Genomic DNA, 27226 nt, shown 5'->3' on the forward strand with positions numbered 1-27226 from the left:
TGAAATCCTCTGTATGTCACTGAACTTACTGAATTTAGAAATTATGGCAGGCTATAGTAAAACTCAGTTAGAGTAAAGCTTGCATTTTCTAGAATAAACACATAGAGATGACTGTTTTAGCAATGCTAGGTATGCCAACAATTCTAATCTACAATGAACTATAACGTTAAGGGAACATCAAAATCTGTAGTCTGTATTAATTTGTTTCTCATCTAAACTTAACCATAAAACAGGGTTTAACTGTGACTTTAATGGGTGATGTCTCATATAATTAAAAAAATTAACAATTGTCGAATGACCTTGATGTTATGATTATAAAGATAATGTTCAGTGCTGTTTTTATCTTCTTATATTTTTAGAGTTTGCTAAGAAATTGCAATCAACTAAAACTGATTTGATCAAATCAACAATCATAAAAACTGGAAATATATGAATTTATATGAATTCTTGGTTAAGATTTCTTACTCTCCAAATACACCCCCTACCCACAGGAACCCTTGGCACCATCACCATGATCATCCTCTGATGGGCCTGTGGTAATTGATGGATTACCTTTAGTGCAGATATATACTTGTAAGAGAGAGCACATGTTTCAAGGGAGAAAGTAGGAACTGACGATTACATACAGAGCCTCTCACTCTGCTACTGGGAAATAGAGAGCCATTATTTAACTGAACTATTTCCTCCTGAACGTATTACCTGTACCTCTTCTCTCTTTCCATCCCCCCACATATTGCCTGTCTTTTGGAAAGCAGAACAGAGCAGGGATGCAACATTCAGGGACCGAATGAGGATAGGGCATAGAGGGCAAACGTATGCATTTCCTCACTTGGTCACACACTATATAAACAAATGAGCCTATACTTTCCTGGTCTCTCTGATCTCTGACCCTATCAACGCAGCCTGGCAGCCTGCCGCCACCACTGCACTTCTCCTTCTGCTCACTCATCATGTTCTGACCATTTAAAGGAGGAAAAAAAAGCTAAAACCTTCAGCCCAGTATTCCAGGAACCTGCACTCTCTCCTGGCTGCCTCCCACCACCCTCCCTTTCCTCCTCACACTGCGCCACCAACAGCGGATGAGGGCTTCAGCTCCCGTACAAATCTGTCATTCTAAATTTGCAGCAGATTATGTTCTCTCCTGGGCGAGGCAGCGGTGATATATGATATGCAAGGCCGCTATTGATTGCCTGATCCGCTCGCAGAGGAGGGAGGCGAAATGAAGTTGGAATGAACATCATGCCTCAACTCATTGTGCGTATAATACTCTACTTAATCCCACATTTTTCTGTGCTATGGAATTCAATTGATCAATCATGTTCCACTGATGGTACCATTTCAGGGGCGTTATTGCCATTCTGCTCGGCTGCTTGACCTTTTTTCAATGGCTGAGGCCATAGGATGAACCCGATTCGCTCCGAGAAATAGATCCATAGAGAGAATGGAATGGAGGATGGTAACTGGGAATGTGTAGAGTGTTAAACAGAAGGCTGTTGCTAAAATACACTACTTTGATTTTATCCTAGGGTACTATTGATAGAGGAATAGCATTTCTTCCTTACAATATGTGTTTCTCCAACCATGAATTAACAACATTTTTTACATCTTTTCCATTTACCAACAGCTCTCTTCGATGGAGAGCAGGGATATTTCTAAATGAAACCAAGAAGTTGGCTCAGAGGAAGACAGAAAAGGTAAAGAGCTAGTTCAGAGCCATTTAAGTGAGGTTCTATAGGAAGGTCATAAGTACCTAATATCTTTCCTGCAGTAGATATCTATTATAAGTCTTTTATTTAGAATAAATGCAGTAAAGATAAAAACAGAGGCTGGGCCAAAAGCCGGTGCAAGGTTAACCACAACCACAAGGATTTTCTAAGGGCTTAAAAAGGGCTCCAATGTGTAAATGAAAAGGTCTCAGAAATCTATGCAAACATTATTTTGCCATTTCAAGCCATTGAAAAGGCAAAAATATAATAGTTGTTTAAGTGACACAATTTCATAATCTCACTGGCATTGGACGGGACATCGTTTATACTAGTTGTTTTCTGTTATACAGAAAGGCAACTGAAAGTAGATCTTATCTTAACCACCATTGCTGTTTAAATAGTCATTGGCTTCTTTGTAGTCACAATAACACGTTTGAGCATACATTTGCTTTAAGATTACAGATGTCCATGCACGTGTTGGCCTCTTCCATGCTATCAGTAAGTTACAGTCTCTGGAACCAGCTTAGGATGTTGAGGATACTCACAAAGTATTTTCCTGCAGAGATTACTGGTTTACACAATTTTATTAAATGATCCTTTAAAGTATAGTCATTCTGTATTTAGGTGATGTTTACCAATAATCAATTAGTTGACTATTTACCAAGAAATTGAAAGTAGGTGGCAGTGTGGCACTACTCTCCTTTATTTGAAACAAAATTATGTAGATGTTATGGTTCTAATAAATATCTAATAGTAAACTAGCATTGACTTAAATGTTACTTAGAGTTTACTTAAACTGCCCTTTTAGCTTTTCATACTATGAACAAAAGTCCAATATATTTATTTTTTCCTGTATGTTTTTAACATCCCCCTACCTCTATTCTTAGTAGTAATTATAAGCTACTCTGTATCCTTTTTTTACTGTTTGAGGGGTCAAAGGCGAAAACTTAAATTTCATCCAGAACCAACTTATCTGAATTTATGCTTAATTAAGGTGCAATTAGAATGTTAAACACTAACAAGCTTTAAACTGAGCCATATCAAAAATCCTGAATTTAAGTACTTTGCATTTACAGGCGTGAAGGAAAGAATGAAGCTCAATCAATAGCGCATGATTTTAGCTCCTCGAGCTTTTTGACATGGAAGCAAGTCCCAACTAATTTCCATCACAGGAGTAATTTCCTAAAATCATTCCTTTTCTAAGACCTAAATGTGAACAACTCCATCCATATTATCATAAAAAAGCTATTTTTGAATCACACATTTGACAGAAATTGGTTATAGTAGTATAGTAGTAAATGTAGTATATGAATATTTTCTCCTATGGTACTCAAAACCACTTTAAAAGTAAACAGAATGAAGTCCAGTCTTAGCTTTAGAGCGTTTAACGTGTGCCATTAAAGGGTTTATGTTTTAGATGTATGGTAAGGTAAGTAAAGTAAATCAGATCCATCCTTTGACAGTCTTTGTGTCAAGTGAAGTGTGAAGCCTTACTGTCAGATTGCGAATGTATGTGTCTGTCTCGCTGACTGGCTTGTTTCGTTTTCTTCCAGTGTTTCTTCAACCCCTTCGGGTGTCTCAGCAGGTATTCTCTTATCACTCCTAAATCACCATCTGACTGAATCCCTTTGTTTTAACGCCGTCGTGTGAAGAGATAAAAACAAGAATCTCTGACTAGGATGTTCACACGTTTTAGTTCTAGAACACGTTTTCTTTGATCAGCTTCAACCAATACTGTTTGACCTTCTTGTCAACTTTACTGATAAGAAGGTCAAGCTATTACCTGAGGATTTTTTTAAGAATAGACCATGTACATACAGCACAGGTTGAAAAGCAACACAAAAAAATCAAACACATCCTCATTCAATAGCAACTGTGAGTAGAAAGCAAACCACTTGGTGTAGCACAGTTGTACTAAATGTCCTTCTTTCATCTCTTGTGTTCCTGAGATAAGATAACTCAGAGAAGTCTAGAGGGGGAGGCTTGTTTGAAAGGCAAATGAATTCCTACACACGGCCTGGCTCGCTCCATAAATCAATGACATGTGGGGTTTTCCCAGATCAGAGGCTGCGAGCCAGCCGTTCGCGTATTGGTCCTGGGATGATAGGTGAAATGATGCTATCGCAAATTGTGGATCATTTGTTGATGATTTTTAAAATGCTGTTGAGCTTAGGAGAAAAAAAAAGAGAGAGCGAACACAAACAAACCAGTATACCCAGAGGGTGAACACTCCTTCCCTGTAAGCTAGCTATATTTATGAAACCTCTGAAGCGGAAAGGAGAGAGCTGGGTGGGGTGGTGGTGGTGATGGTTGGGGGGTGGAATCAGAGAGGCAGCAACACTGCCATGGCTGTTAAGATCCTGTTATGTTGTGGCGTGTTTAAGAGCTTTATTAATTCAATTTAGCACCACCAACCAATGTTCCGACAGTCAGCAGGCAGTGATACCGACTTGATATTTGCTCTAGGTGCTGAGGAGGTGCTGATAATATTCTAAGAGGATGATGATTTGAAGATTATTCAGGAAGTTGTACCCAACCATAAGTATTTGAACGAAATCAGGGATTTAGGAGAATAGTTAAGGAATTGTGAATTAGGATTCCTGTAAAGACACATAACCATTTAATCTTAATTTCAGTACATAGACTCCCTGGTTCCAGAGGATTTCAGGTATTTTAAGATGTGTTAAGATCAAAATGAAGTTCCCGTATCCTAAACAAATACTGTATGTGTCTCAAATATATCATTACAGCACATGCAAATCTTATAAAAGTATAATCCCACTGTCAAATTTCTGCTGGGTGATTACTTTCCAAGAAGCCGATGTCTATTTGCTCTGGAAACTGAGGTAGCAGGTAATACATCCCCTACAAACCGACCATGAACACAGTCTGGTAAAAGTCACTTTTGGTATTGGCCCCACTGGAAGTTGTTCTGAGTTTTAGCTGCTAAGACCAGATAATTTAGTTCTGTAATACATTAAGTCATAAAGACCATTATCTGCTGCAGGTATATTAACTGCTAAGCCTTTTAACAGAGCCTCATTCAAAACGTAAGTAAGAAAAAATCATGATAACATTTCTGTCTTAAGCTTTTCTCTGGCCAAAAAAAAAGCAAACTGCTAATGGTCTCTGCTCATTATCTTTAACATTCTTTTTAATGCCCACATCAGCCTCATGGGCAAGTGCATTTTATAAAGCTGTTGTGACCTTACAGGTTTGAATTGATTTAATAATGGCTATAATGTACTGAAGCGCAAAGCTAAGTTTAACACTAGGTTACGCTCTTACGGATTAGATCATATGTTTTTTTTTTTATATGTATGGATATATAACCTTTGTTCAAAAAACCTGAACTATCTTGTACATTCGAGCTACTTTTGTCCAAGTATCATTACAGCTAAAAACAGATGTTATAAAAAAAAGAGTAGTGAATACTCTTGTGTGTATACAAATATAATTTTGAGTTAGACTGATCTGTTTTCGAGAAATCCTCATTCAAGATTGAATTAAAGGTAGAATAGTTTGCTAACAAGCCCAATTTTACATCACTGACTTGCTAATATGACTCATTGCTCATCTCTGATTCAGATTTTTTTGTCCTTTTCTGCTTTTTATCTCCTTTGTACCATCCTGTCGTTTAGCTTTGCCATCTTGTGTGGTGTATATTTCTGGAAATGCAATTAATGAATTCCCTCCTTTTCCTGCGCCTTTTTCTCCCCTCCTCATGTGGAGCAACGCAACGCTCCATTAATTCTCAGCATTGCTGCCCATAATTGACTTTTCTCTGACATGATTCCTCTCTACAAAGTGAGTCCCCACCTTATTATATTATATATTTTTCAAAGTGATCTCATTCTATGTTGTTTACAGCAATATACGTGGTTTCAAGCAGTCATGCTGTTTGAGGACAGATGAAGAAGAGGGGGACAATAGGAGAAGAAATGAAATGTTGAAGAAAGAAGAAGGGGGAGAAAAACGGTGTGGACCCCTTTTGTGCCTCTCCTACTGTCAGGGCCCTAACAGCTTCTTGTCTCTATGTTACGCTCTGTGGCCCCCTCTCAAACCTGTGCTTCTCTCTTTCTCTTTCTCTCTCTCTGTCTCTCTTACACACACATACAAACACAAAATCAAGGCCATTATAGACCTCATGATTCCATTTTTCTCTCTCAGTCTGGATGCATTTATTTTTTAAAGTGCTCCTCTATTGACTCATTGTCATGGAGTGGCTTGACCAGTCAACCAGTTTAGGCCCTGGTTCAAATCCCTTCACTGACTGATTTAAACTTCACAAATGGGCAGTATGTGTTAAAATATCTGCACAAAACAATGTCCAAAAAGGCCCAAAAACAAAATGTAAAACCAATCAAAGTTGTATTTTCCCCCTCTCAAGCTTTTGAGCAAGGTTGTTATGATTCAGGTAGCTTACAGTGATCGCTCTTTGTGTCATGAACGTAGAGGCGATATTTCTTTCTCAGCTCTCACATACTCATCAGGTCTCCTTCTGCACTCATCCCACACCCACGCTACAATCACAAGTTATGACCTTTGCTTTCTTCATATAATTTATCACTGTAGCTCCCTGCTGCCTGTCCTCCCAGGAGCTCCTCTGGGTTCTGTGCAACATCGAGAAGAAAGAACAGTTTTGGGTCATGGCAACCTGACTGCAAACAGCATCGAGGTGTAACCTATTACTGCATGGTAACACCAGAAGAGAACTAACGTAATCTATAGATGTGGGGATTACTAATCAGAACTTAATCTGAGGCAAAAACTTCTACTGAAGCCAGATGCAATAGTTCATATGTGAGAGAAGGGTTGCTATGTATGTTTTGGGGCCCAGCTGCTATGAGAAAAGGAAAAATGCAGTGATCAGCTTTATACTACTTCATTATCTGACTTGCTAATTAGAATTTTGACTCAATCTGATTTTTATTCCCTGAAGAGCTATAATACATTAAAAGAAAAATATGCTGAAGGTTTTTTGATAAATGTAACTGTTTTGTATTCTAATAAAAAATATTATAGGACTTTTTTGTTCAGGAATAAACTTATGTATATCTACCAACTATAACTACTATGTCCTCAATCTCAGTTCTTTTGATTCCACTTCTTTTAAAATGCAGAAAGTTCTTATTTTTTTAATATAATTACATCAAAGGAAAAATAAATGACTTTTCAATATGTTCTTTGTTGTTTATCAACTTTTGACAGATTCCAAAACTGTGAGGCAATTTCATGTTCAGAAAACAACAACATTTCGTCCCTAATTTACTACAAACAACAGCAGAATATCATATTTTCTCATACAATCTTTAAATGATTATGGCTGAATTTATATTTGTGGTGCTTTTGGACCCCAAGGCCAGCTGAGTCCTCAATAAATCTCAAAATTCGCTCATATCTTAGTCTGCTATTAGCTGCGATTTATTTAAAAAAATAAATGAAACTTAAGAGTCCACACAGGAACTGGCAATAAATCCTGAAAATATAACAGAGTTGAAGAAACTTTTTTTTTACGCTCAGCAGTTGTCACCTAGTCCTCTCTTGACTTTTCTTGGCTTCAACTCCACAAGCCATAGGTTTAAACGACTGAGGGAGAACATGCTGTACAACGGGCTAATTTCCTCCACTTTACTATTAATGCATTTGGCAGGAACCACATTCCATTCCCCATAATGAGATACACAAATAAATCTGGCTATGGATAGATTCTGAGCTGGGTGGTGGGGATGAAGGTGTGAGGGAGGGGAGCGAGGTGCATTGAGACGCATACTCCCTACCCTGGCATAATTGGTATCACTGCTTGCAGACATGCAAACCAATCTCTCCACAGATAGGGTGAGACTCTCTCTTTCCCCCCCTTAAGGCTATTTCTTTTGTCTTTTCGATAGCTTGCACATCCAAGATACAGGGAGGGGATTGGGGGCGTACGGATGGGAGGGGTTGGTGGGTTGATTTGTGAATTAATAGCTTTTCTCCGCACAATTGCAAGATCTTTTTAAATGTCACTATATTTTAAATGAGAGAAGCATTTAAAACTGCAAACTCCCAAACACTGTTTCATGTAAAAGTAGGAGTAATATCCATAAATCCTAAAATGAAACACTGCCCCATTCCTGTTGAATCTGCCAGGAGCTGCCTTTTCCCTCCTTTCCTCACAAAACTGTTTTTTTTTTTGTTTTTTTTCTCTTACGTGAGCTGTCCGGTGTAACATGCTACTTTTAATTTGCAATAACACATGACAAGGACAGATTAATAGCTCTTATGGCACCGGCGTCCCTGAGGCTCATCTTACAGGGTACCAGGTGTACATAACGCGTGTCACACTACATTATCTCTACAGCCCTGCAGTAATGGGGACCTTTTTCTTCCTGAAAGGGCAACCACTGACTTAAGTCATACAAGACCCACAAGCCAACACCTTAGTGGAACAATCCATAGTAGGAACATACCATACCTTCCTATAAAAGAACATCTGTAAGGTTTGAGAATATGCAGAGAAAATCACATGATAAATTCAAATTTAGAACAGTTTGCTTTTCTTTTGCAAAACATACAGTGAATACCAAGGAATCCTCCGCAAAGCGTTTTAATGAGGAACAAAAAAATCTTAGCAGAACTTAGTCTTTTGTTTTTTAGATTTCTATCTGGTTATTTATACATTAAGGAATTTACTTGGTTACCGTGTAGTTTAATTGTTTTGTAATTTACTACACTAAAGAAATTTTGATTCAATTAAAGACTGTTGGTTGCAGCTGAAATCATTCCCGAGTGCTTTAGGGATACACAATATATCAATTCAAGCCCATCTTAAAAAAGTTCAAATGCAGCAAAAAAAAAAAGAAAAAAATATAAAATAAACACATTTCCTTCAAAAAACTGAAGAGATGCTCACTTAAGAAAAATCAAACAAGGAATTCTTTGTAAAATGTATCTTATGACAGACCACAATGAGAATGTATAGGGTAGAAATACCTGTAGCTTTAAAACATCAGTGAGTCATCTGCGTAAAGTTGACTAAGTTAAGGTAATGTGGCTTTACTCACCTTCTTCTTGCTGTTACCATTAAACATTTCTACTTCTAGAAATGTACTGGACTGTCTTATTATGAAACCTTTTATATTGTAGTGCTATAAAGTTTGATTAAAAAAATTAAGATATGTCAGTTTTTAGATTCGGATAAAAAAGAAACAAAGCAGGCTATTCTTATTTTTAAGAAAAAGTGACAATGCAGCCAAACATAATGATCCATAATTCTATATCATACTACAAAAAAATAGAGATTTTAATTTAAGGACAAAGATATTTCTCACAATATACTCCATTTATTATTCACTATAAATATATAAACGCTGCTGTTTGATGTTAATAAAAAAAAAACACAGAATAGATTAGTATTGAACTGCCTGCTATTAGATGGAAAATATGATTTTCCACAGTTGCTTTAGGTTAATTTAATTTAATTACTCTGGAGATTATTTATTGGAAAAAAATATTTTCCCGCCACACTTGGTGAGCAACAAACAAGGATAAATAAATAAATAAATAAATAAATAAATAAATAAATAAAAGCTGTAGGTAAGAGGGGAGGATATGTGGTTGAATTGATTGAGCAAAGCAAACAAGAAAAAAAGGTTGTCTAACTTCAACTTACAATGTCCTATTTTCCTTCCATCCAAGTGGTTGCCACTCCAGAGAACTAAAGAGACAGAAACATAAAAGGAAAGGAAGTGGCCTGTTTTCATCAGTGCTCTCTGAGATCATTTTAAAGCACATCATCCCAACCAACATCCGTGATGTGCCCACACAAACACACACACACACACACACACACACACACACACAGCCGCTGCCCTGCCTCCGCCGGTCTGTTCCTACACCTGTTCAGGCCTCCACCGGGGACATGTTAATTCATAGGCATTAAAAAAGCCAATTGTTTGCACAACCGATAATCTATTAGCCCTTGGGCATTGTGTGTCCATTCTCCTGCTCTGCCCAGGAATGATGGAAAAAAAAACAAACTCTTGGCTTTAACTGGAAAACCTTTCAAATAATCTTTGAATGTGTGTACACCTGCTCTCTTGCCAATTCTTGGGTTCTTTTTTTAGTAAAATACACTTTTTATTCTTCTTTTTCAAAAGGCAAAAGCAAAACATCCCTGCTGTGTTACGTAGAGCAAAAAATGAAATGACTGAAGGTTAATTGATGATATCTAGATCGCAGAGGAGGTTTTTCTGCCTTTTGTGAGTTCATGGGGATAGAGGCAGCAATACTGATGACTCGTCAAGGGAGATTAGACGTGTAATGACAGCTATATGCAGTGTGAGTGGTGTCAAATAGAGATATTTCTCTGTAGCCATATATCTGTATGGTTAAAATGAAGCTGATTGGATCAAAGTGGTCTCTGAACATTCAGGTCCGCCCGATGTAACACCATAACAAGTCACAGGAGACAACATACAGAAGCCCTGTCTTGGCTGCAGTGCTATCATAAATGCCAACTTTTTCACACACAGCGGGAAAAAAAAGTGGGAAAAGAGAGATGAGATGGATTAAAAAGGCTGAAAAAAAAAAGCAAACAAAGGGATTTTGTCTTTTCCCTTACCATCATCCCGTTTCCTCTTCTCGCTGTTGGAGCGGGGGATACCAAGAATGCCATTGATAGAGTAGGATCCAACTGGATTGTTCGAGGCACTGGTCACGGGAGGCGAGGCTGTGCTGGGCACTGATGGTGAAAGTTGTGTTAGTGTGTGTGCACACTTGATCTTGTTTCAAATTTTTCAAAGTTTTTCTTTCTCCACCAATTGTCTTTTTTGTTTTGCCCTTTAATCTGCTTCATTAATTCGCTCACCTATGGTGTGGCCGGGTGTGGAGAGTGGCGTGACAGATCCATCAGGGGACGGGTGGAATTGCTGCTGGACTTTAGTGCGGATAATCCTGATAAAGTGAACAACAGACACGGATCAATCAATAGCGGTTTGGACAGTGTGCAGACTTCACATCAAACCAGCCCAGCCTTGAACGCTTAAACACGCCGTATCACATCCACTTTATGTCTGTGCATGTACAAAGCGCTCCTGCCATTTGTAGACTTGCGTATATCCTCATATTCTGACCTGTCCCTGTCACAAATAGCCAATCTCTGGGCTTTAGGTCCAATCTCTCTGCTACTTGTGTGCAGCTGAATAAGGGCTGCCCCCTGGAGATTGTGGATTCAATCTAGTTGGATTCTGAGGTTAGAAATATGATAAAGTCCCCCATACAAGTAAGATGTGATGTGGCGGGAAAGTCTTCATTGCACTTTGGTCTGAATGATCTTGCAAACAAAGCATGAAATCACATCAATTCACCTCAATGATCAGCTTCACTGGCTCTACCTGGCCAACTCTAATAATCTCCCTCTCCTGCACCCCACACACTCTCTTTTCTCTCTCACTCTATATCTGGAAGCTGATCTCTCTTCTTCAAGCACTTTTATTATTTCTCCACCCTTTTCTGTCTAGCATTGCCATACTGTACTTTATAAAAGCCATTTCTCAAACCAAATTTCTCCTCGGTATTCCTTTATTTTTCTTTCTCCAATCCTCTCACCAATGTATATATTTCTTAAGAGTATTTTTTTTTTTTTACTGCCTAAATATTGTGTAGTCTATTGACTGGAACCCCCAGGCAGAGAAGTTGACGACAGCTGCTTGGAGAGAAACAGCAAATGCAAATTGTGATCTATAAATTAAATATGACAGGTTAGCAATAGTGTCTCGGTGGCTCAAGCAGAGTCCAACACCACATCCAGTGTGTTTAAATCCTTTCTTCACTTCTAAACAATAAACACATCTATATATATATATAAATACAAAACAAAAAAACTGAAGTGTAAACTCTAAGGAAAGCTTTGATCAAATCATGCTGCCATTCTGTAAAATCTTCTCTTCTGGGACATGATCACATTGAGACATTACTATAGTGATCTTTTGATTGACAGGAGAACATGAGATCATTCATTAACAGACAGCGACATAATCCCACATGGAATTACATCTGGCTGCAAACATGTGTCAAGAACAGACATTTACAGGCTGCAGATGAGGTGACTGACACTAAGCGTGCACAAAGTCACCAGGAATCCATCAGCTAAAGGGTTAAACTTAGACTCTTTTCATTCTCCACACTATCTCACTTTGTCCTCCACTACTCTCTCCTTCAGGCAGGGCAACAAAAGGCAAGTAGCCTCCTCCAGAAAATCCCACATCAATATTTTATTTGAATTTCCAACATCTCATCACAACAGTTATCTGACCTCATGACTTGAGGGAGTCTCGTAAATTCAAGGACTTTTGTTTCGAGTTGTGTGTTGCTCGTATTGAAAAAGCAATCTGAGCTGGTGAGCTAATGACTTTGCTGTTACTCTGCTGTGTAAAAAATAGAATATGTTGAGTAAAAGCCATCAAACTACTTTTCAATGCAGATGGAAAGCTTATTATTAATTTTCTCCATCAGGAAGGAGACTAGAAACAAACTACAACCTGTCTTTTGTCATCTTTAAAAATCAATAATGGGAAATTATGTTTAAAACTAAGCGGTTTTGTCAAAAGAGCAGGAATTAGACACCTTAACAGTAGACCACCACTAGAGTTAATTCATATCCTCCAGTGAATTAATTTTATTATTCCTTTTCTAGAATCTTCTTACAATAATAACACTAAACACATTCTAATACTTTACCATTTTGTGTTTCTGGAATTCAATTTAACTTTATAATGTTTTAACAAAAAAAGTTCAATAAAGAAATACTCTTTATATCTGAATAGATCAGAGGAATAAATTCCCTCTGAGAACTTAGTGTTGTTTGGCTTTATCTGAGTTGTTAATTATTAATAAAAAGACTAGAAAACACCTTGGTTTCTATGGACACAGACTTCCTTATAACAAATAAATTCTAAAGTTTCCAACAGTAACATAAAACAAAACAGTAACAAATAAATTAAATAACCAGTGTCAATAACCAGATGAGAAAAAAGAACTGCTTTGATGAATGTGTGGAAAAACAGAAAGAAAATCCTTCTTTTCTGTTTTCTTTCATCAGTTTTCATACATGTTCCTTGATTTTAACTGGTTGTGTTATGAGACTGTTTTCATCTCATTAAAATGTAATGCTCTGGATCAGCTCTCTGGAACAGTGCCTTCTAACTAAGGTTCATTACTGGCTAGGGGACTTTTTCTTTAATTCTGCAGCCTTTCAGCCCGTTTTTTTTAAAACCAGAACCTTTATATCTAAAGAAAAGACTTAGAGTGGATATTATTTTAAATAATAAAAATGCGTTTTTTTCTTTCACTACCTTTTAGGACTTTTCAAGAATCAGTTACTTTTTATTTCACAATAACTAAAAAACAACAACATTATATTTGGTATTAATTTGAACATTATATTTGACAGTCGTGGATATTAGTGAGGGGGCTCCATGTCAGTGTGGTCCGCGTATTGAGCGTCTGTGTTGGGTATTTCCCTCCGCCTCTGGATCTGGTTACGCAGGTATCGATCGGTTTTTATCGAGACAGATGTGATCCTTCGGGGCCCCACGGTGCCTCCGTGTTGTGGAGGGCCGCACATCGGGGATTGAATTGCACTTACTTGACCACCCCCGGTCAACCTCGGCAGCCAAATATATTCCGCCAGTCATTCATTTTTGTTTATTTCTATCTTTTATTTATTTATTTTTTTTAGTTTTTCTTATAGAAAATAAAAAAATAAAAGATTCCTTTAAAATAAGGAAATAATTTTATCTGAGCGCACTTTTAAGATAAATTTTGCCACACGCTGAATAAATGAATAATAAAGAACAAATTGCACCAACCTGTTGATGGATGAAACACTTGGAACAGTGTCGTTGTCGCAGACCCCTTCAGCCAGTAATCGGTCCCTTATCTCCCAGGCAAACATGGTGGGATTCTGGCGCTTGTACTCTGCGATTTTATCCACCACTTTCGGAGTTGCGACCTTTGGTTTGGAGCCACCGATGACTCCGGGTTTAATACTGCCGGTCTCGTAGTACCTGCATTGGGGACAAATGGACCCTTCCTGAATGGATTCCCGCCTCCGTTCATTAAATGTAATATGATAAATAAGAAAGGTGGCTTTTTAACATATTAACAACGCTTATTCCATCGGCTTTTTTGCAGTTATGTACATTTATTGCAAATAATTACCCACGAATAGAATATATTAATTGGTCCAGGAGCATTTTAGGGGGCTAATTAAGCGTCAGCTGGAAGGCGAGCATAAAATATTTTAATTAAAATAAAATATAGGGCAGACAGGACAAAACAAATGCTTTAAGAGCACATTATTATTATTTTTTTTATTCTAGTTTTCCCCTCTATCAGTAGCATGCACCAAATGCCACCGTGCCCAATTGGTAAATGTAGGTGACAAACATTCAGTGTGTGTGAAATGAAATACCTCTGAAATGCCTTCTGATAGCTGAAAAAAATATATGTCAAAATTATTGGTGCTCTTAAGAAAAAAAAAACCTATTTAGATGTTCGCATGTGTTTTTTTTCCCCTGTCAATATGAACTGCAAATTACTTAAATAGGATCTGAATTCCTACACATTCTCATGTTTCTTTTAATCATAAAAGTTTAAGAATCTCTCCATTTTTTTCTGACAATATTGTGACGTTTTTCCATTGCGAGGAGGCAAAATCCGCCACTTAATTAAAGAATGATGAATGAAATGAAAGCTCAAGAAGAGATCTTGGCTGAAGCTGTGAGAGATCAAGATGCGCATATATATTCTACAAAAAAAAAAAAAAAAAAAAAAAGATGCCTGAAAAACACGCACGCTCACGCACACACTGGATGATGGGCCCTCCTCTCTTTTACCTGCCGAGGATTTTGCTGACACAGCCGTGACTGACCCGTAGCTGTCGGGAGATGTCGCAGGGCCGGACGCCCTGGTGGGCTAACTCCACAATCCTCTGCCGCACCACGTCCGGGAGGGGTCTGCCGTTCACAAACACCCCGCCGAGCTGGTTCACACCGCCGTGCCCTGCGTGGGATACAACAACAACGCGAGGAGGGGGACATAACATTACATACCCGCAGACAGGACACACACTGCTGTTTATGCATGTCCGTTTAATGCAGTTTTCAGTTTGCATCAAAATCTTATAAAAAGAGTATAGCATCATTATTATTATTTTATATATGGGCTGATAAAATAAATATTTTTCGTTTTTATCATATAGGAAATTGAAGAAAAAAAAATCCTGTTTTTTTTAAATAATATTTTTTTTCCCCCATGAGCATATCCCCCTCTGCAGCTTAACACATGTCGTACTTATCATGTTTCCTACCTGTTTAATTTTCCTCGCTACAATTATTGTAAATAATTAAAATAAGCTTTGATAACTCATATTACCAACGCGGATTGTGCGAAGGAGGGCATATCAATAATTTAGTGACAGCCCGGGTCTTCTTTTACCCATATCATAGGTCTATGGAGTAAAGAAAAAAATAAAAATGAAAGGATAGAAGAAAAACAATGAACCAGCTCACTTTTACATTTGCATCACCCTCACCTTAAAGTGAAACAAATAGTGAATAATGGGACACGTTTACCTGCATTTACACACAGCGAGATCTCGTTTGCTCACAATGAGGCTCCTATTGCCCCAGGTAATAAAAAGCTCTGTATTTAAATCGAGGTGTTCATAATTTAAATAAGAAGCTTTACAAGTTAGTAATTAATAATATAATGTAAAAACATACACATGTTTCAGTGAAGCCTGTCTTAAAAAAATTGGCATATATAGCTATATTTTTTTTTTAATTCCTAGTCACATGAATAATATTTTTCTGTGGTTTGAACTTACATGTATTAATAAAAAAAGCAATTTCTATAAGAAAAAAAGATGCATTCATAAGAAGGTTGCAAGAAAACATGCAATTTTTGTTTTAAGTAAACGTTTGGAGATTTTTAATTGAAAAAAGTTAGCAAAAAGCTTTAAAACCACAATCTGTTTAAGATGTGCATCTTTTTAATCGTTAGTCTTGTCTTTTTTTTGTGGGAATTGGCTAACTTCCGCGGATAATCTAATTTAAGGCGGAGTGAAAGCCACATCACAGAGATGTTTCGCTCTATAAACTAATTCAGCATACTCACGGTGCATAGCCGAGAAGGGGTCTGCTTTGCAGTGAATATCCATGGGATAGCAAAGGAAAGAAAGGTAATCGACTGTGGTCGCCGTTTCGCCTTTGTGATGCAGCTTTAAACAAATAAAAAAAAGAAATAAATAGGGATTTGTTTTGGTGAAGAACAAAAAAACAGTCCGCGTTGGATGGAGTCCGCTTGTGCTTCAACTTCTTAAGTTTTTTTCCCTTAAAAAAACAACAACAAAAAAAACAAAAAAAGTATAGAAGAGAGCCTGTCAGGTGCAGCGCATGACCCACGCGTGTGCAAAGCGCACCGGCTGCCTCAACATTTGGCTCTAAAACTTGTATCACTCTGCGTGTTTGGAGGACATCGTGAGGGAAACGAAACGAGCCGGTATATAAACTGTGAGGCTCCACTCAGACGAAGGAAGAAAGGAATAAAAAGAGAAAATCCTCTCCCCCCTCCTTCTCTCCTGTGACAGCGTGCTGGACCGGCGGTGCTGTGCGCTTCAGTCAGATAAGGGGCGGAGATGACAACAGCAACATGGACAGAGAGGAGACAGAGCACTGCGTCCACCCTCAACCTCCGGAACGGGGCTGTGCCTGCATGAAGCTTTGGGTTTAGAATGAAACCCCTCTTCTCCTGTGTCTGTTTCTAAAAGCCGCAGTCCCACAGATCCCCCCCATCACCCCCCACTAAAACCCCCTCCTCTCCTCCTTGCCTACCTCCATCCCACAGATCCCCTTGCATAGAGATGGATGACTTGTCAGACAAAGGCAATAGATTCCAACACTTTGTGATTCGCCAACGTAAAAAAAAAAAACCTGCAGCTCAAATGAGGAGGTCCCTGCATCCGACAGCCAGGAAGGGGAGGGAGACGGAATGGGAAATGATGAGACTTTGGGGTGAAGAATCAAGGAAATTAAAGGCATTGGAGTAGATGAGATGTTAGGATGTGTTCTATCAGATGTTTACACGAAAAGAACCGATATGGGATGCTTACATGTTTGGATGCAAGAAACATTTTTTTTTTTAGGATTGCATAACAAAATACTTCAGATTTTTACACACCTGCATTGTGGATTCATTGCCTGGTTCGCTTAAAAATCTTCATAAAAAAAAAAAAAACTACTATAAGTGACAAGAAAGTATAGTTTCTTCTGTAGGCTGCCTTTTGTGTGCGCATTTGATCGGATATGTTCAGAGAAGAAGGTGAAAGAGAGTCAGTCAGTAGGCCATCATCATCACCATCATCATCATCATCTAGTTGCCTGTGCTCGCTTCTACTCTGTAGATGGCGCTCATACAGAAGGATAGACAGCCCGCTGTGCGGAGCTGGTTTCTACATGCAAGCTGGAGCTGCTGAGGCCGGCCGGGCCAAAGGTTGAAGCTGAGGGGAAATTACGCGCCCGAATCACCTCCGGAAGTCGAAAAAGAAATGAAAAGAAAACATTCAAGATGCTCGTAAATTAAGATATGTAGAGATTGGAGTAACATCTATGAGGTTATCAGTACGTTCCCTTATAAAACAAATAGTCAAAATTCAAGCAATTACATTTGCGAAACTGGATTACTCTGATTGATTTCAATATTTTTAATTAGAAAATAAAGTTCCCTATTTTATTATTTAAACTAATTTAATTTATAGGTAACAGTTTGTTTGTTATTCAAAGGATCAAAGAAAGAATATCAATTATTTTAGGTCACAAGCAATATGTTTTAGAAATAAATGTTAAAAGCCTATGTAGGCTGGTAGTTCTAGTTAAGCAGTTCAAATGAAACATCATTAGTTCAACTTTTTTATTTTCTTTTTTGTTTCTGCATTTTTTTATTTTTATTTTCTACTTGCTTTAATGCTGTTTTATTTTCCTATATTTTAATCATGTAAAGCACTTCGCATTGTCTTTGTACTGAATTGTGCTATACAAATGAATTTGCCTTGCCTTGCCTTGCCTTGGTATGTCTCTCCTTTCCCTTTCTACCAGAGCAAGTGGGCAACCTCCTTAGGTGTATGGGCTCGATTTGTTACACTTAAAAATGAATTTCGTAATGTTTTGAGTATTATTAAATCATTTAGATTTGATGTAACATGTTGTAGATGTAATATCCAATAATGGCTAACTCCTAACACCTATTTGGAGAAATATATAAAAAAGGAACAATTTAATGAAGATGTTGACCTTTGTGTGCAGTGGCCAACAGACCACATGAAGGTTGTAATAATTGTAAATATATCAACTTGTCACTTCTGGCCTTATGAGAGTTTGTAAGTAACAAACTTTCATAACACTTGCTATTCAGAAAATGCTTTTTGCTTTTTGTGGCAAGAGCTGTATTTTGCATCCAACTCCAACAGAGCTAAGATCAAGCAACAATATGAGCCTCATGCAGGAAGTTCTTAATGCAAATAAGCAGCATCTATTGGCTGATGCTTTCAGGAACTTTTTTTTGCTTCTCATATTAAATTTAAGGTTTATCTCAGTAATAATGTAGCCCATACCTTAACCAGCTAACTGACAATAACTTACTTGTCACATAGATTAGCAAAATATAAATGATACAAACTCCATGTGTAGGTCAGTATAAAACATAATAGTTAGAACTAGAACTAGAAAAGAACAAAAAATTTATAAATTTTGGTAGATATAAAATAAACTACTGAATTGTAATTTTTTTCGCTGAATAAGTACAATTTTAAATTCATGAAAATTGTATGTATTTAGGTATCTTTTAGTTGGATTTTAATAATTTCTACTCAAAAATATAGCTAAAAACCAACCAAATTAAATATACAGAAATATTGATATTGGTTGAAAATGAACAGTTTGCTATATCATTGCAAAAATTGGTTTGTCAACAAGGAAAACAATTTTCCATTTAAAGAAAGTTAACAAAGTTATGAACATTTTCATGACTATTTACTAAAAATCAATTAGCTGTGATAAAAGTTAAAGAAGGAATGAAAGGAGAGTCCCCACTCACCACACCATTAAAGTCACCCTATTAAAAACTTTCTCTAAGTTTTTGGTTAATTTAATTCAAAATACCAACCAGATGAAAAAATATTTTAGCCACTATCTGCTCCATGCTGCACACCAATAACACTTTATTGAACCAATGTCTTTCAATACTTTTGATTCAAAATGCCAAAGTAGGCAGTGTTTTTATTAAAAAGAAGCCAAGAATGAGGGAGCCGTTATCTTAAACCAATGTGCCTGATTTTAATGTAATTATAATGGTCTACCCAAAGTTAATTTCTATAGTGTAACCCACACAATTTATTATTTGCATCGATTTGCTTAGATTTGACTTTAATCAGATATATAGTAACGTTACCATCAGTGGCTGTTGTTTTCTAGAAGTTTAATAGACTAATGGCTGCTCGGTGCGTCCATCGTTCCCCTCTGGACAAGTTTGAGGACGATCCCTCTTGTTGTTTCTGCATTTTTTTTTTTTTTTTTCATTTTGAAAGGGGGTGGAAAGGAGCTTCTGGTACAATATGTAGCACCATCGGCTGTAATTTCACACGTCAGTGCACTTTTGCCCTAAAGCTGCTGCTATTTCGCCCACAACAGCCCTATTTGCCCCCGTATACCTCTCCGCACTGCTTCCATAACGTCCCCGTGTCACGGCGCTACAGCAAAACAAACGGCGCGATGATTAAGAAGCTGTTAGTCATGACTTCAGCCCTCCCTCTTAAAAAAAAAAAAAAAAGGTCCGGGCCACTGAAGGGCCTGCATGGAGAGATCAGCCTTTTCGGGTTTTGTGCAATAAAGATCTCTGGAACAGCAGCTTTAAAGTGTTTCAGACTCTTTAGTGTCACACAGATTTCCATAATTCCTAATGATTTAAATGTTTTTAAAGCAAGCAACAAAGCAGAATAACTAAACAAAAATAGAAAATATTAGAAAATAGTTAATTTGTGATGATCTATAAAATAAGGAAAATGGATAAGGAAAAAGTTGAAAGGTGTAAATGTAGTGGAGGGTGACAAATTCTCATGGAGAGGCGAGCAAATCTTTTACTTCCGTTTACAAACATATGGGCCGTGATGCACGCATAGGCACCGATCGATAAGGCTCTTGTTTTCTGATAGTCATCAGAACCCATTCATGCTTCCCATAACCAGTCTAAAGTCATTTTTGGATGATTTATAATATTTCAATATGAAGTTTTATTTACCTTAAAATATAAACCTGAATATATAAATGTATTGCATAATTACAGATTAACAATGCAGTTTATCTGCAATTTCCCTGATACGTTTTGAATATAAAAAAAGTTATTGCATTCGATGCATTATATCTGCAAAAATCTAACTATAGACTTAAGATAAACGACTAAACTTTACAGGCCGTGACCCTTCAGAGTGAAGAAAACCTCAGTTTTCTATTTGTATCCCCTCACCTATTAGTTAAAACATCAGCATCATATCAAGAGTCCCTTGCAGCATCCCACAATGATTTGGAGTCTCCTGACACTGGAAGCCATATGGATAGGCTCTGCCACTCTGCAGGATATCAGCTGCGTCCTCAGATTGCCTATTCATGTGCTCTATAACGGGAGCAGATGGATATCAATTTGACTCTATTCTCGACACCATCCCAGATTGATTTTGTACTTGCTTTTAATTTTGCCATAATTAATTAGATCATTACAACAGTTTTCCCATTGATCTTTCCCAGTTTAACCCCCCAAATTGAGAGGTGAATTAGGTAGTGATCTATACCTTTAATTAAGGTAATAAAAAAAAATATTCGAAAGATAATTATAATAATAGTAATAATAATAATAATAATATTGCCCAACGTTTTGACCTGAATAAACAAGTTAAATACCATAATCATTTACAAAAAAAAAAAAAAAAATGCTTTGTTTTGTTCAATTGCTTGAATAACATTCAGATGATTTTTTTAAGCAAATGTCTGATACCTGAAAACAAATGCTGACATTAGTGTGAGGCAGAGACGCAAAGATCTTTACCTGATCGACCCGCGCTGTGAGGCATGGCTCTCCCTTGTCTAATGGAGCGTCTCCCTCCGACGCAGCCCAGTAGATCTGCCCGGCCTCCCGCGCTCACTCCCCGGCCGGGTGTGCGCGCTTCTCCCCGCTGGTTGTCAGAATCTTTGACCGATCATCCAAAACTAAACGGTTTGGGCGACAACAAAAAGAGGAAGCAACCCTGCTCCAATGAGCTACGAACTGATAAAGTAGAGAGCAAAAAAAAAAAAAAAAGTCAGAATTAAATTGAAGTGTAAAACTCGCCAACGACAAATAAAAAATAAGACTTTATTTTGCATACAGCTGCACCCCTACAATTTAACACAGTGCGATGAAAATGAATCTGTACTGTTCCCTTCTTTATTCTTTAATATGATCTTGTTCCTATACAAATAGAATATGTTATTAATAATGTGGTTTTCTCTTACCGGTAATCTTAATACAGCGAATGATACAATAATTAGTCCTGTATTTATGCATGATTTGTTTTTAAACCTGCAGCAGAACTGAGCAGTCAGAAAAGCTTATTATACAGTAAAGTTTCTTTGTGTGTTTAACATTGTCCGAGTATACTAAAAATGTATAAAGGGAGAGTATAAAACTTAGTAAGTGGAACATTAACAGATGAATAACCAGTAAAAATGCAATATTACAGTATCCACAAGAACAGCAGAGCGTGGTGAAGCCATAAAGCCAACATTAAAAGATTATAGCTTTTCTATCGGCTATTTAACAAACATTTTGTGTTATAAGACTCTTTACAGTGCTTGAAGTTCAGACATGGCTATAAGGCTGCCACTGGACCAAGGACCAGTAATGGATATTGTGAAGCGCTTTATACTCAGATGGAAGTGATCTGTTCCTTACTTAAAATGTCATTTAGACAAGAGGGCCACTTTTCTGTCAGCTTTTGAAAACATTATAACGCCATGGCGTGCTGCACATCTAAATTAGTTTCATGGATTTAAAGACACAGAAAAAATGTTCTTTCACATGCAAAAAAGGGAATAAAAAAGAATCTTCAGAAGGGAAATAAATATTAAATCAATTATTTGCAAATGTGGTCTATGTGAGCAATTCGAAAAAAGAGTTAATTTTTTAAAACGTATTTTAAACGCTAATCTAAACTAAATATCTAAAATTTTTAATTCCCCCCCCCCTAGGTTTAAGTTTATTTCTTAATATTTTAAACTAACTGTGTTCCACCGTTGATTAATGAGCGTGTCTCACTGAAATAGATATAATTTATTTCATTTCAATTCTGCAGGATTAAAACAAAATCCATTTGTGTGGAATTCAGTCAGTTTTATTTCTTCATGGAAACTTTGCTACAAACATCAGATCCAGGTCATAATATATCTGACCTTATTGTCTGTGCAATAAAGGTGAGCTGATGAATACCAGATGCAATATACCAAATTGCAGGCCACAATTTCCCCTTGAGAGAGAAAGTGACAACAGAGGATAGAAACAACTACTTTTTATCAGAAAGAAATCTCCAGCACATGCAGGGTTAATATATAAGCTTATATTTTCAAAATGTGCTTAAACAAACAAATCAACAACAACAAAAATACTGGTTAAAGAGTGAAAAAAAAGAATGTAAGTAGACAAAAGTCTCCATAGAACTTTAACACAAAAGGAACATATCTAAGGATGTCATAAATCTGTATGAAGTCCAAGTTATTGCAAAGCTTCTCAGTTCTACACACAGCACATTTATGGGTTATGAGGAGATATAGAATGGGAAATGACAGAGGGGAGTGATGTTAGTTACAGGGGAAGAGATCTTTATGGCACAGGCTGGTCAACAGTGTCTACTCTGTGTGAGAGGGCCACCCGGAAAGGAAGGAAAGCAGCATCTGTGCAAAGGGTAGGCTGATGTTAAGGTATCTGTGCACTTCTTGTATTCTCACCTGCTTATTTCCTCTTTGTCCTCACACTCCAGTCCAGCCACCTCCCCCTTCCCCATTTCTCTCTCTTTTTTTTTAAATAGGGTCCCACTTGCCTATGGGCTGAACATTAAACACACCTCATACCTTTCACCCTGCTTGCTCCTCTTTCTTTTGGCACCACCTCCCTTTCCTCACTCTGAGGCCACTGGAACCCTGTTCACCAGCCTGTGCCTTTCCTTTGTATCAACTATGAGGGATACATTAGTTCCCTGCTTCTTTTCTGACTTAATAAAACAAAAAGCTCTTTATCACTAGTGATACTACTCAGTGCTGCCTCGTGCAAGACTAGTGTCCTGGTGAAGCTCTTTTTCTTTCAATGCTACACTCAACCATACTTGAGACCAATATCTTGGCTTCCCTTTGAAGATATGTGGAAAAAAAATCCCAAACAAATGAGAAAGAAAAAAAAAAAAAAAAAAAGAAAAAAAACTTCTAATGCAAATTATAAGAAAAATTCAAAATAAAGAAAAATATTGATGAACACATAAAGATTTCTCTTAAAAGACTGTTAGAATCACTGTGGAAAAGTCCAGATTTAAAAACTGTTTTATTTATTTTCTTTATTCTGAGGTCCAAATGCTAAACCAATATTGGCTTTTGAAAGGTAAGGGCCCTAGATCTCATGTTAAGGTCTAATATACTGAAATAGAGATACATAAATCCAGTCCTCACTAAAAACTACTGAAACAGACATTTTATTTAGAATCATACATTAAATCAGACACCAACTATAGGATCATTTCAAGGACAATACATGCTATGTAACATGGCTTACTTTTTGCATGGGATATATACTTTTTCCAATTACCGTACATCCAAAACAAAAATTATTTTAGAGAATTTTTTTGTTTTCTTGATACATATTTTCAGGTTCATCTTTGCCTCTTTCCGCTCCTTAGACCATGACACCCTGGACAGAGAGCTATAATGCCCATGTCAAATCCTACAACTGTATTTAAGCACAGGGAATAAAAGCATGGAAGGAAAATGTGCTTCTCCTCATCTGAAGGGAAATGGATGGGCTAAAATAAGACAACAATGGAACAATATGCTTCCTGCCTGGTGTCTGGATGGTTTGTTTAAAATCTGGGCTGAGTGACAGCCAGTATCATCATCATCAACTCTTGCCAGCTTTTCATATTTAAAGCCAGCAAGGGTTTAATTACCAAATGATGACAGTGTCATATGGCACCATGATGGCACAGAACGAGTGTTTAAAATGTGTGTCTTGTTTTTTCTTTCTCTCTCTCCATCTCCGTGTCTCTGCTCAGTGTTTAGTTGTTTGTGGCAACACCTTTGTGTGTTAACATCCTGAGCGCGAGAATAGCTGAAGGGTCTGAACTGGCAGACTGATAGACAAAAGGGCAGGAGAAGCAAAAGAAAGAGGCAGGAGATGGAGAAAAGGAAGAAGCGTAGAGGAAAAAAAAAAACATCTGTAATTTGTGATTCTCCAGCATCCAATGGCTGCTCATGGATTAAAGATTAAAATCTATTGTCTTGACAGATGGGAGAGAGAGGATGAGAAGAGGAGGCACACTCATGCACATCCCATTTCCATTTGTATATGAGCGGCACAGTTTGGCTAATCACGTTGGAAAAATAAGCTGTCTGCCTGCCTCACTCTGGGCAATGCCACCATGAGCCTTAATTCCAGCTGTGGAGACATTAGAGCCAGACTGAGCATCGGTCTGCGTTTGCTTATGAATATTCCAATGAGAATTAGGCAGAGCAAGAAGGCTTTCCACATGTGCCAAAAAAAACGGATTCGGTCAGATTTAATGATTATCATCAGTTTTTATATCAATACTTAAAAATAGGTGACAGGTATTTTTTGTTTAGTCTGTGTGGTCTACAATGAGAGAACTTTGTGTGTATAAGTGTGTGTGTGTGTAAGGGGTAATGGTCTGGTCAGTGGAGTGAAGCAGACCACCTGAGAGTTGTTTTTGGGCATTAGTGTGTGTTCTCCCATCCCTCGACTTTTCTTTCTGTGTGTGTGATATATGACACTGGCCATCTGAAGGAGTTACTATGCTCTCCCTCTCCAAGCTGCATGAAAGGGAGCCGAGAAACCAGATGAATTAAAGCCTCTCTTCAATAAAACATCAGAGTCTTTCAGTAACACACGCTTGAGATGCCCCAGTAATTGACTTTTTGGACTTTAGGATTTACATGAACCCTCCAAAAGCAGCTTACCTGTGCAGCGATGCCCCTTGAGTCTGCATCCACTGCCTGCCGATGTGGATTTCCATAAACTTGTGCAGTGTTTTCATTCATTTATTTATTTTTTCAGATGTGATAAATGCAAAACTATCCACTGTAGATAATTTAAGGGATTTATTAAGTGCCTGAATTTATCTTGACTTAAAAACAAATCTTAATCCATAAGTATTTGACGGGATTGTGTTGGCTGGCTCACAGATTCAGCTCTATTAGCTTCCTTTTCCCTTGTTTATCTTTCTCTAACACCATGTATGCTCTTAATGGATTTAAAGATTAAAAAAATGGAAAAATAAAATCTTGATTACGTATGTCTAGCATAGACATAAAGAGTTAAGGCAGTCAAAAAAATACACTTTATTTCATTAAAACATCTTGTTCAATCATAAAAACAGATTGGTCCCAGCTCACCTCTAGTTATCTTTCATATACTGAAATGCTAAAATCTCAACACTTTGGCTGTTTATTTGACCACACATGTCTATTGCCTTTTGGACACAGGAACACCCGAATTTTGGAGATGGTTTATTTCTCATACAGCCAGATAAATCAATAAAAATCCAGTAACATCTGGGCTATATAATCGTGCCTTGCAGAACTGCTCAGGGCTTCATAAATTTATTGCATTTTGTTACGTTTCAAACACAAAATTCAATATTTGAAATCTGAATGAAGTAATAAAAAATAGTGCACAACTTTAAATGGGAGCAAATAGGATGCAAGGCTTACATTTCCTTATTAGCACAGTCTAAAAGGTGTGGCATCCATTTTTATTTAGCCCTCCCATCCTTCTTTGTCTCCTTTCAAGTCTTGCCAAATATTATTAACTTCATTTCAATCTGGACTCTGACTGTAACAAATGTATTTACTTTAATATTAAACATTCAAATGTAGCCCAAGATGTGAGTTTAATGCTGCTGCTGGAAGGAAAGCCTCTACTCTGTTGTTTTCACCCTCAAAAAGGTCTTTTTCCAGGATTGCTTATTCACGATCCCATCAAATCTGACCAGCTTCCCCTTCTATGCAGTAATAAAAAGTCATCAAAAGCATCATGCGCTCACCACCATGTTCCAATGAGGGCAAGCAGTACAGTGCTCATGATATGAGCCAAAAAGTTTAGTTATGCTCTTATTTCACCTGTTCCTGCCACAATGTTTAGTCTCTCCCCAAATAGCTTGTTGATTTCTGAAGGTTTACTTTCACAATGAGTCTCTTATTTCCTCTCTTTAATAAAAGACAGCAGTGTGCATAAAAAGTTTTTTATTGTTCAAAGTGTATTAATATCTTTGCAAGGTGGTTTTACTTTTAACTGTCAAAGGAAGTAATTCTGGATGTAAATAATGATTTTTAATGATAATATCATCCAATAGGTTCCAGATAACTGATTTAAAATATGTATTTAGATGCAATGCAGCTATACAAATCTTTACAACACCCAGTATAATAAACTCTTTAACAAGATGGCGAAAGTAAGAGTGAAGGAAGATCCATGGGAGGGGCAGAGGAGCTTGGCAGATTTAATTAATCACCGCATATTAAAATGTTTGTTTACAGAAGTGAACAGCTACAAGAGGTCCGATGTTAATTAATTTAAGGCGTACTTCCCCCCAGTCACAGTGATATGTCACAAGCTGCAGAGCTGCTCCCTTTGGCTGGGACTCTGCGTCTCATTGGATATCCATCAATTGCTATGAGGTGTGTAAGAAACAAAGAGGTACAGAGCACAAATTAGGCCTAATGTTGACAGGATTGTGTATGAAGATTTGTAATTAGCAAGCAAAAGGAAAAGGTGAATTAATTTAGAAATTCGTGACGCATGTGTGATCACTCCAACAGCTGAAACATGTTTTTTTTTTTCATGGCATCCTCTGTTTGGAATCATAGAATGCATTTCCACAGAACAGACAGGTGCATTAGCTGGACAGAGTGTGGCAGCTTAGCTTATGTGCTGTTTCTGTAAGGTCCCACAGGTTCCTCTGTGGACAATGATGTATCTGACTCCCCTTTGAGGTCAGCTGAACAGAGTCCAGGACATCACCTGCAATCAATAGTGTTGGTAAAGTGGGCCCGACTGAATGCATGTGAGGGCAAAGCCTCTGCTCGGAATCCCTGTGTGGGGCTTGCACGGCCCATTGCCTTGTTAAAACCACAACACAACCAGGCTGGGCACCTGGCATGCTGGCGTATGAGCAG

At 37.5% G+C, this 27226-nt stretch overlaps 1 protein-coding gene across 27 annotated transcripts in view; it reads right to left on the minus strand.

Moving 5' to 3' along the window:
* Positions 1–20883, minus strand: part of pax2 (paired box 2) — a 38524-nt gene extending 17641 nt beyond the window's left edge. For 3 of the 27 annotated variants that reach the window (XM_015394147.1, XM_015393494.1, XM_015393989.1), the window contains exons 1-7: positions 15870–16503; positions 14588–14768; positions 14164–14184; positions 13559–13756; positions 10558–10643; positions 10312–10431; positions 9361–9405 (exon numbers count right to left, since the gene is read on the minus strand). In XM_015394147.1, the coding sequence (XP_015249633.1) occupies positions 9361–9405; positions 10312–10431; positions 10558–10643; positions 13559–13756; positions 14164–14184; positions 14588–14768; positions 15870–15912 (694 nt within the window). In that variant the 5' untranslated portion in view covers positions 15913–16503. Of the gene's footprint in view, positions 1–9360; positions 9406–10311; positions 10432–10557; positions 10644–13558; positions 13757–14163; positions 14185–14587; positions 14769–15869; positions 16505–20843 lie in introns of those variants that run through there. The other 24 variants (XM_015393025.1, XM_015393743.1, XM_015393662.1 and 21 more) reach the window with 18 other exon arrangements.
* Between the last annotated feature and the right edge of the window lie 6343 nt (positions 20884–27226).

The sequence above is a fragment of the Cyprinodon variegatus genome, unplaced genomic scaffold, assembly GCF_000732505.1.
Source record: "Cyprinodon variegatus isolate N-32 unplaced genomic scaffold, C_variegatus-1.0 Scaffold1, whole genome shotgun sequence".
Lineage (NCBI taxonomy): Eukaryota > Metazoa > Chordata > Actinopteri > Cyprinodontiformes > Cyprinodontidae > Cyprinodon > Cyprinodon variegatus.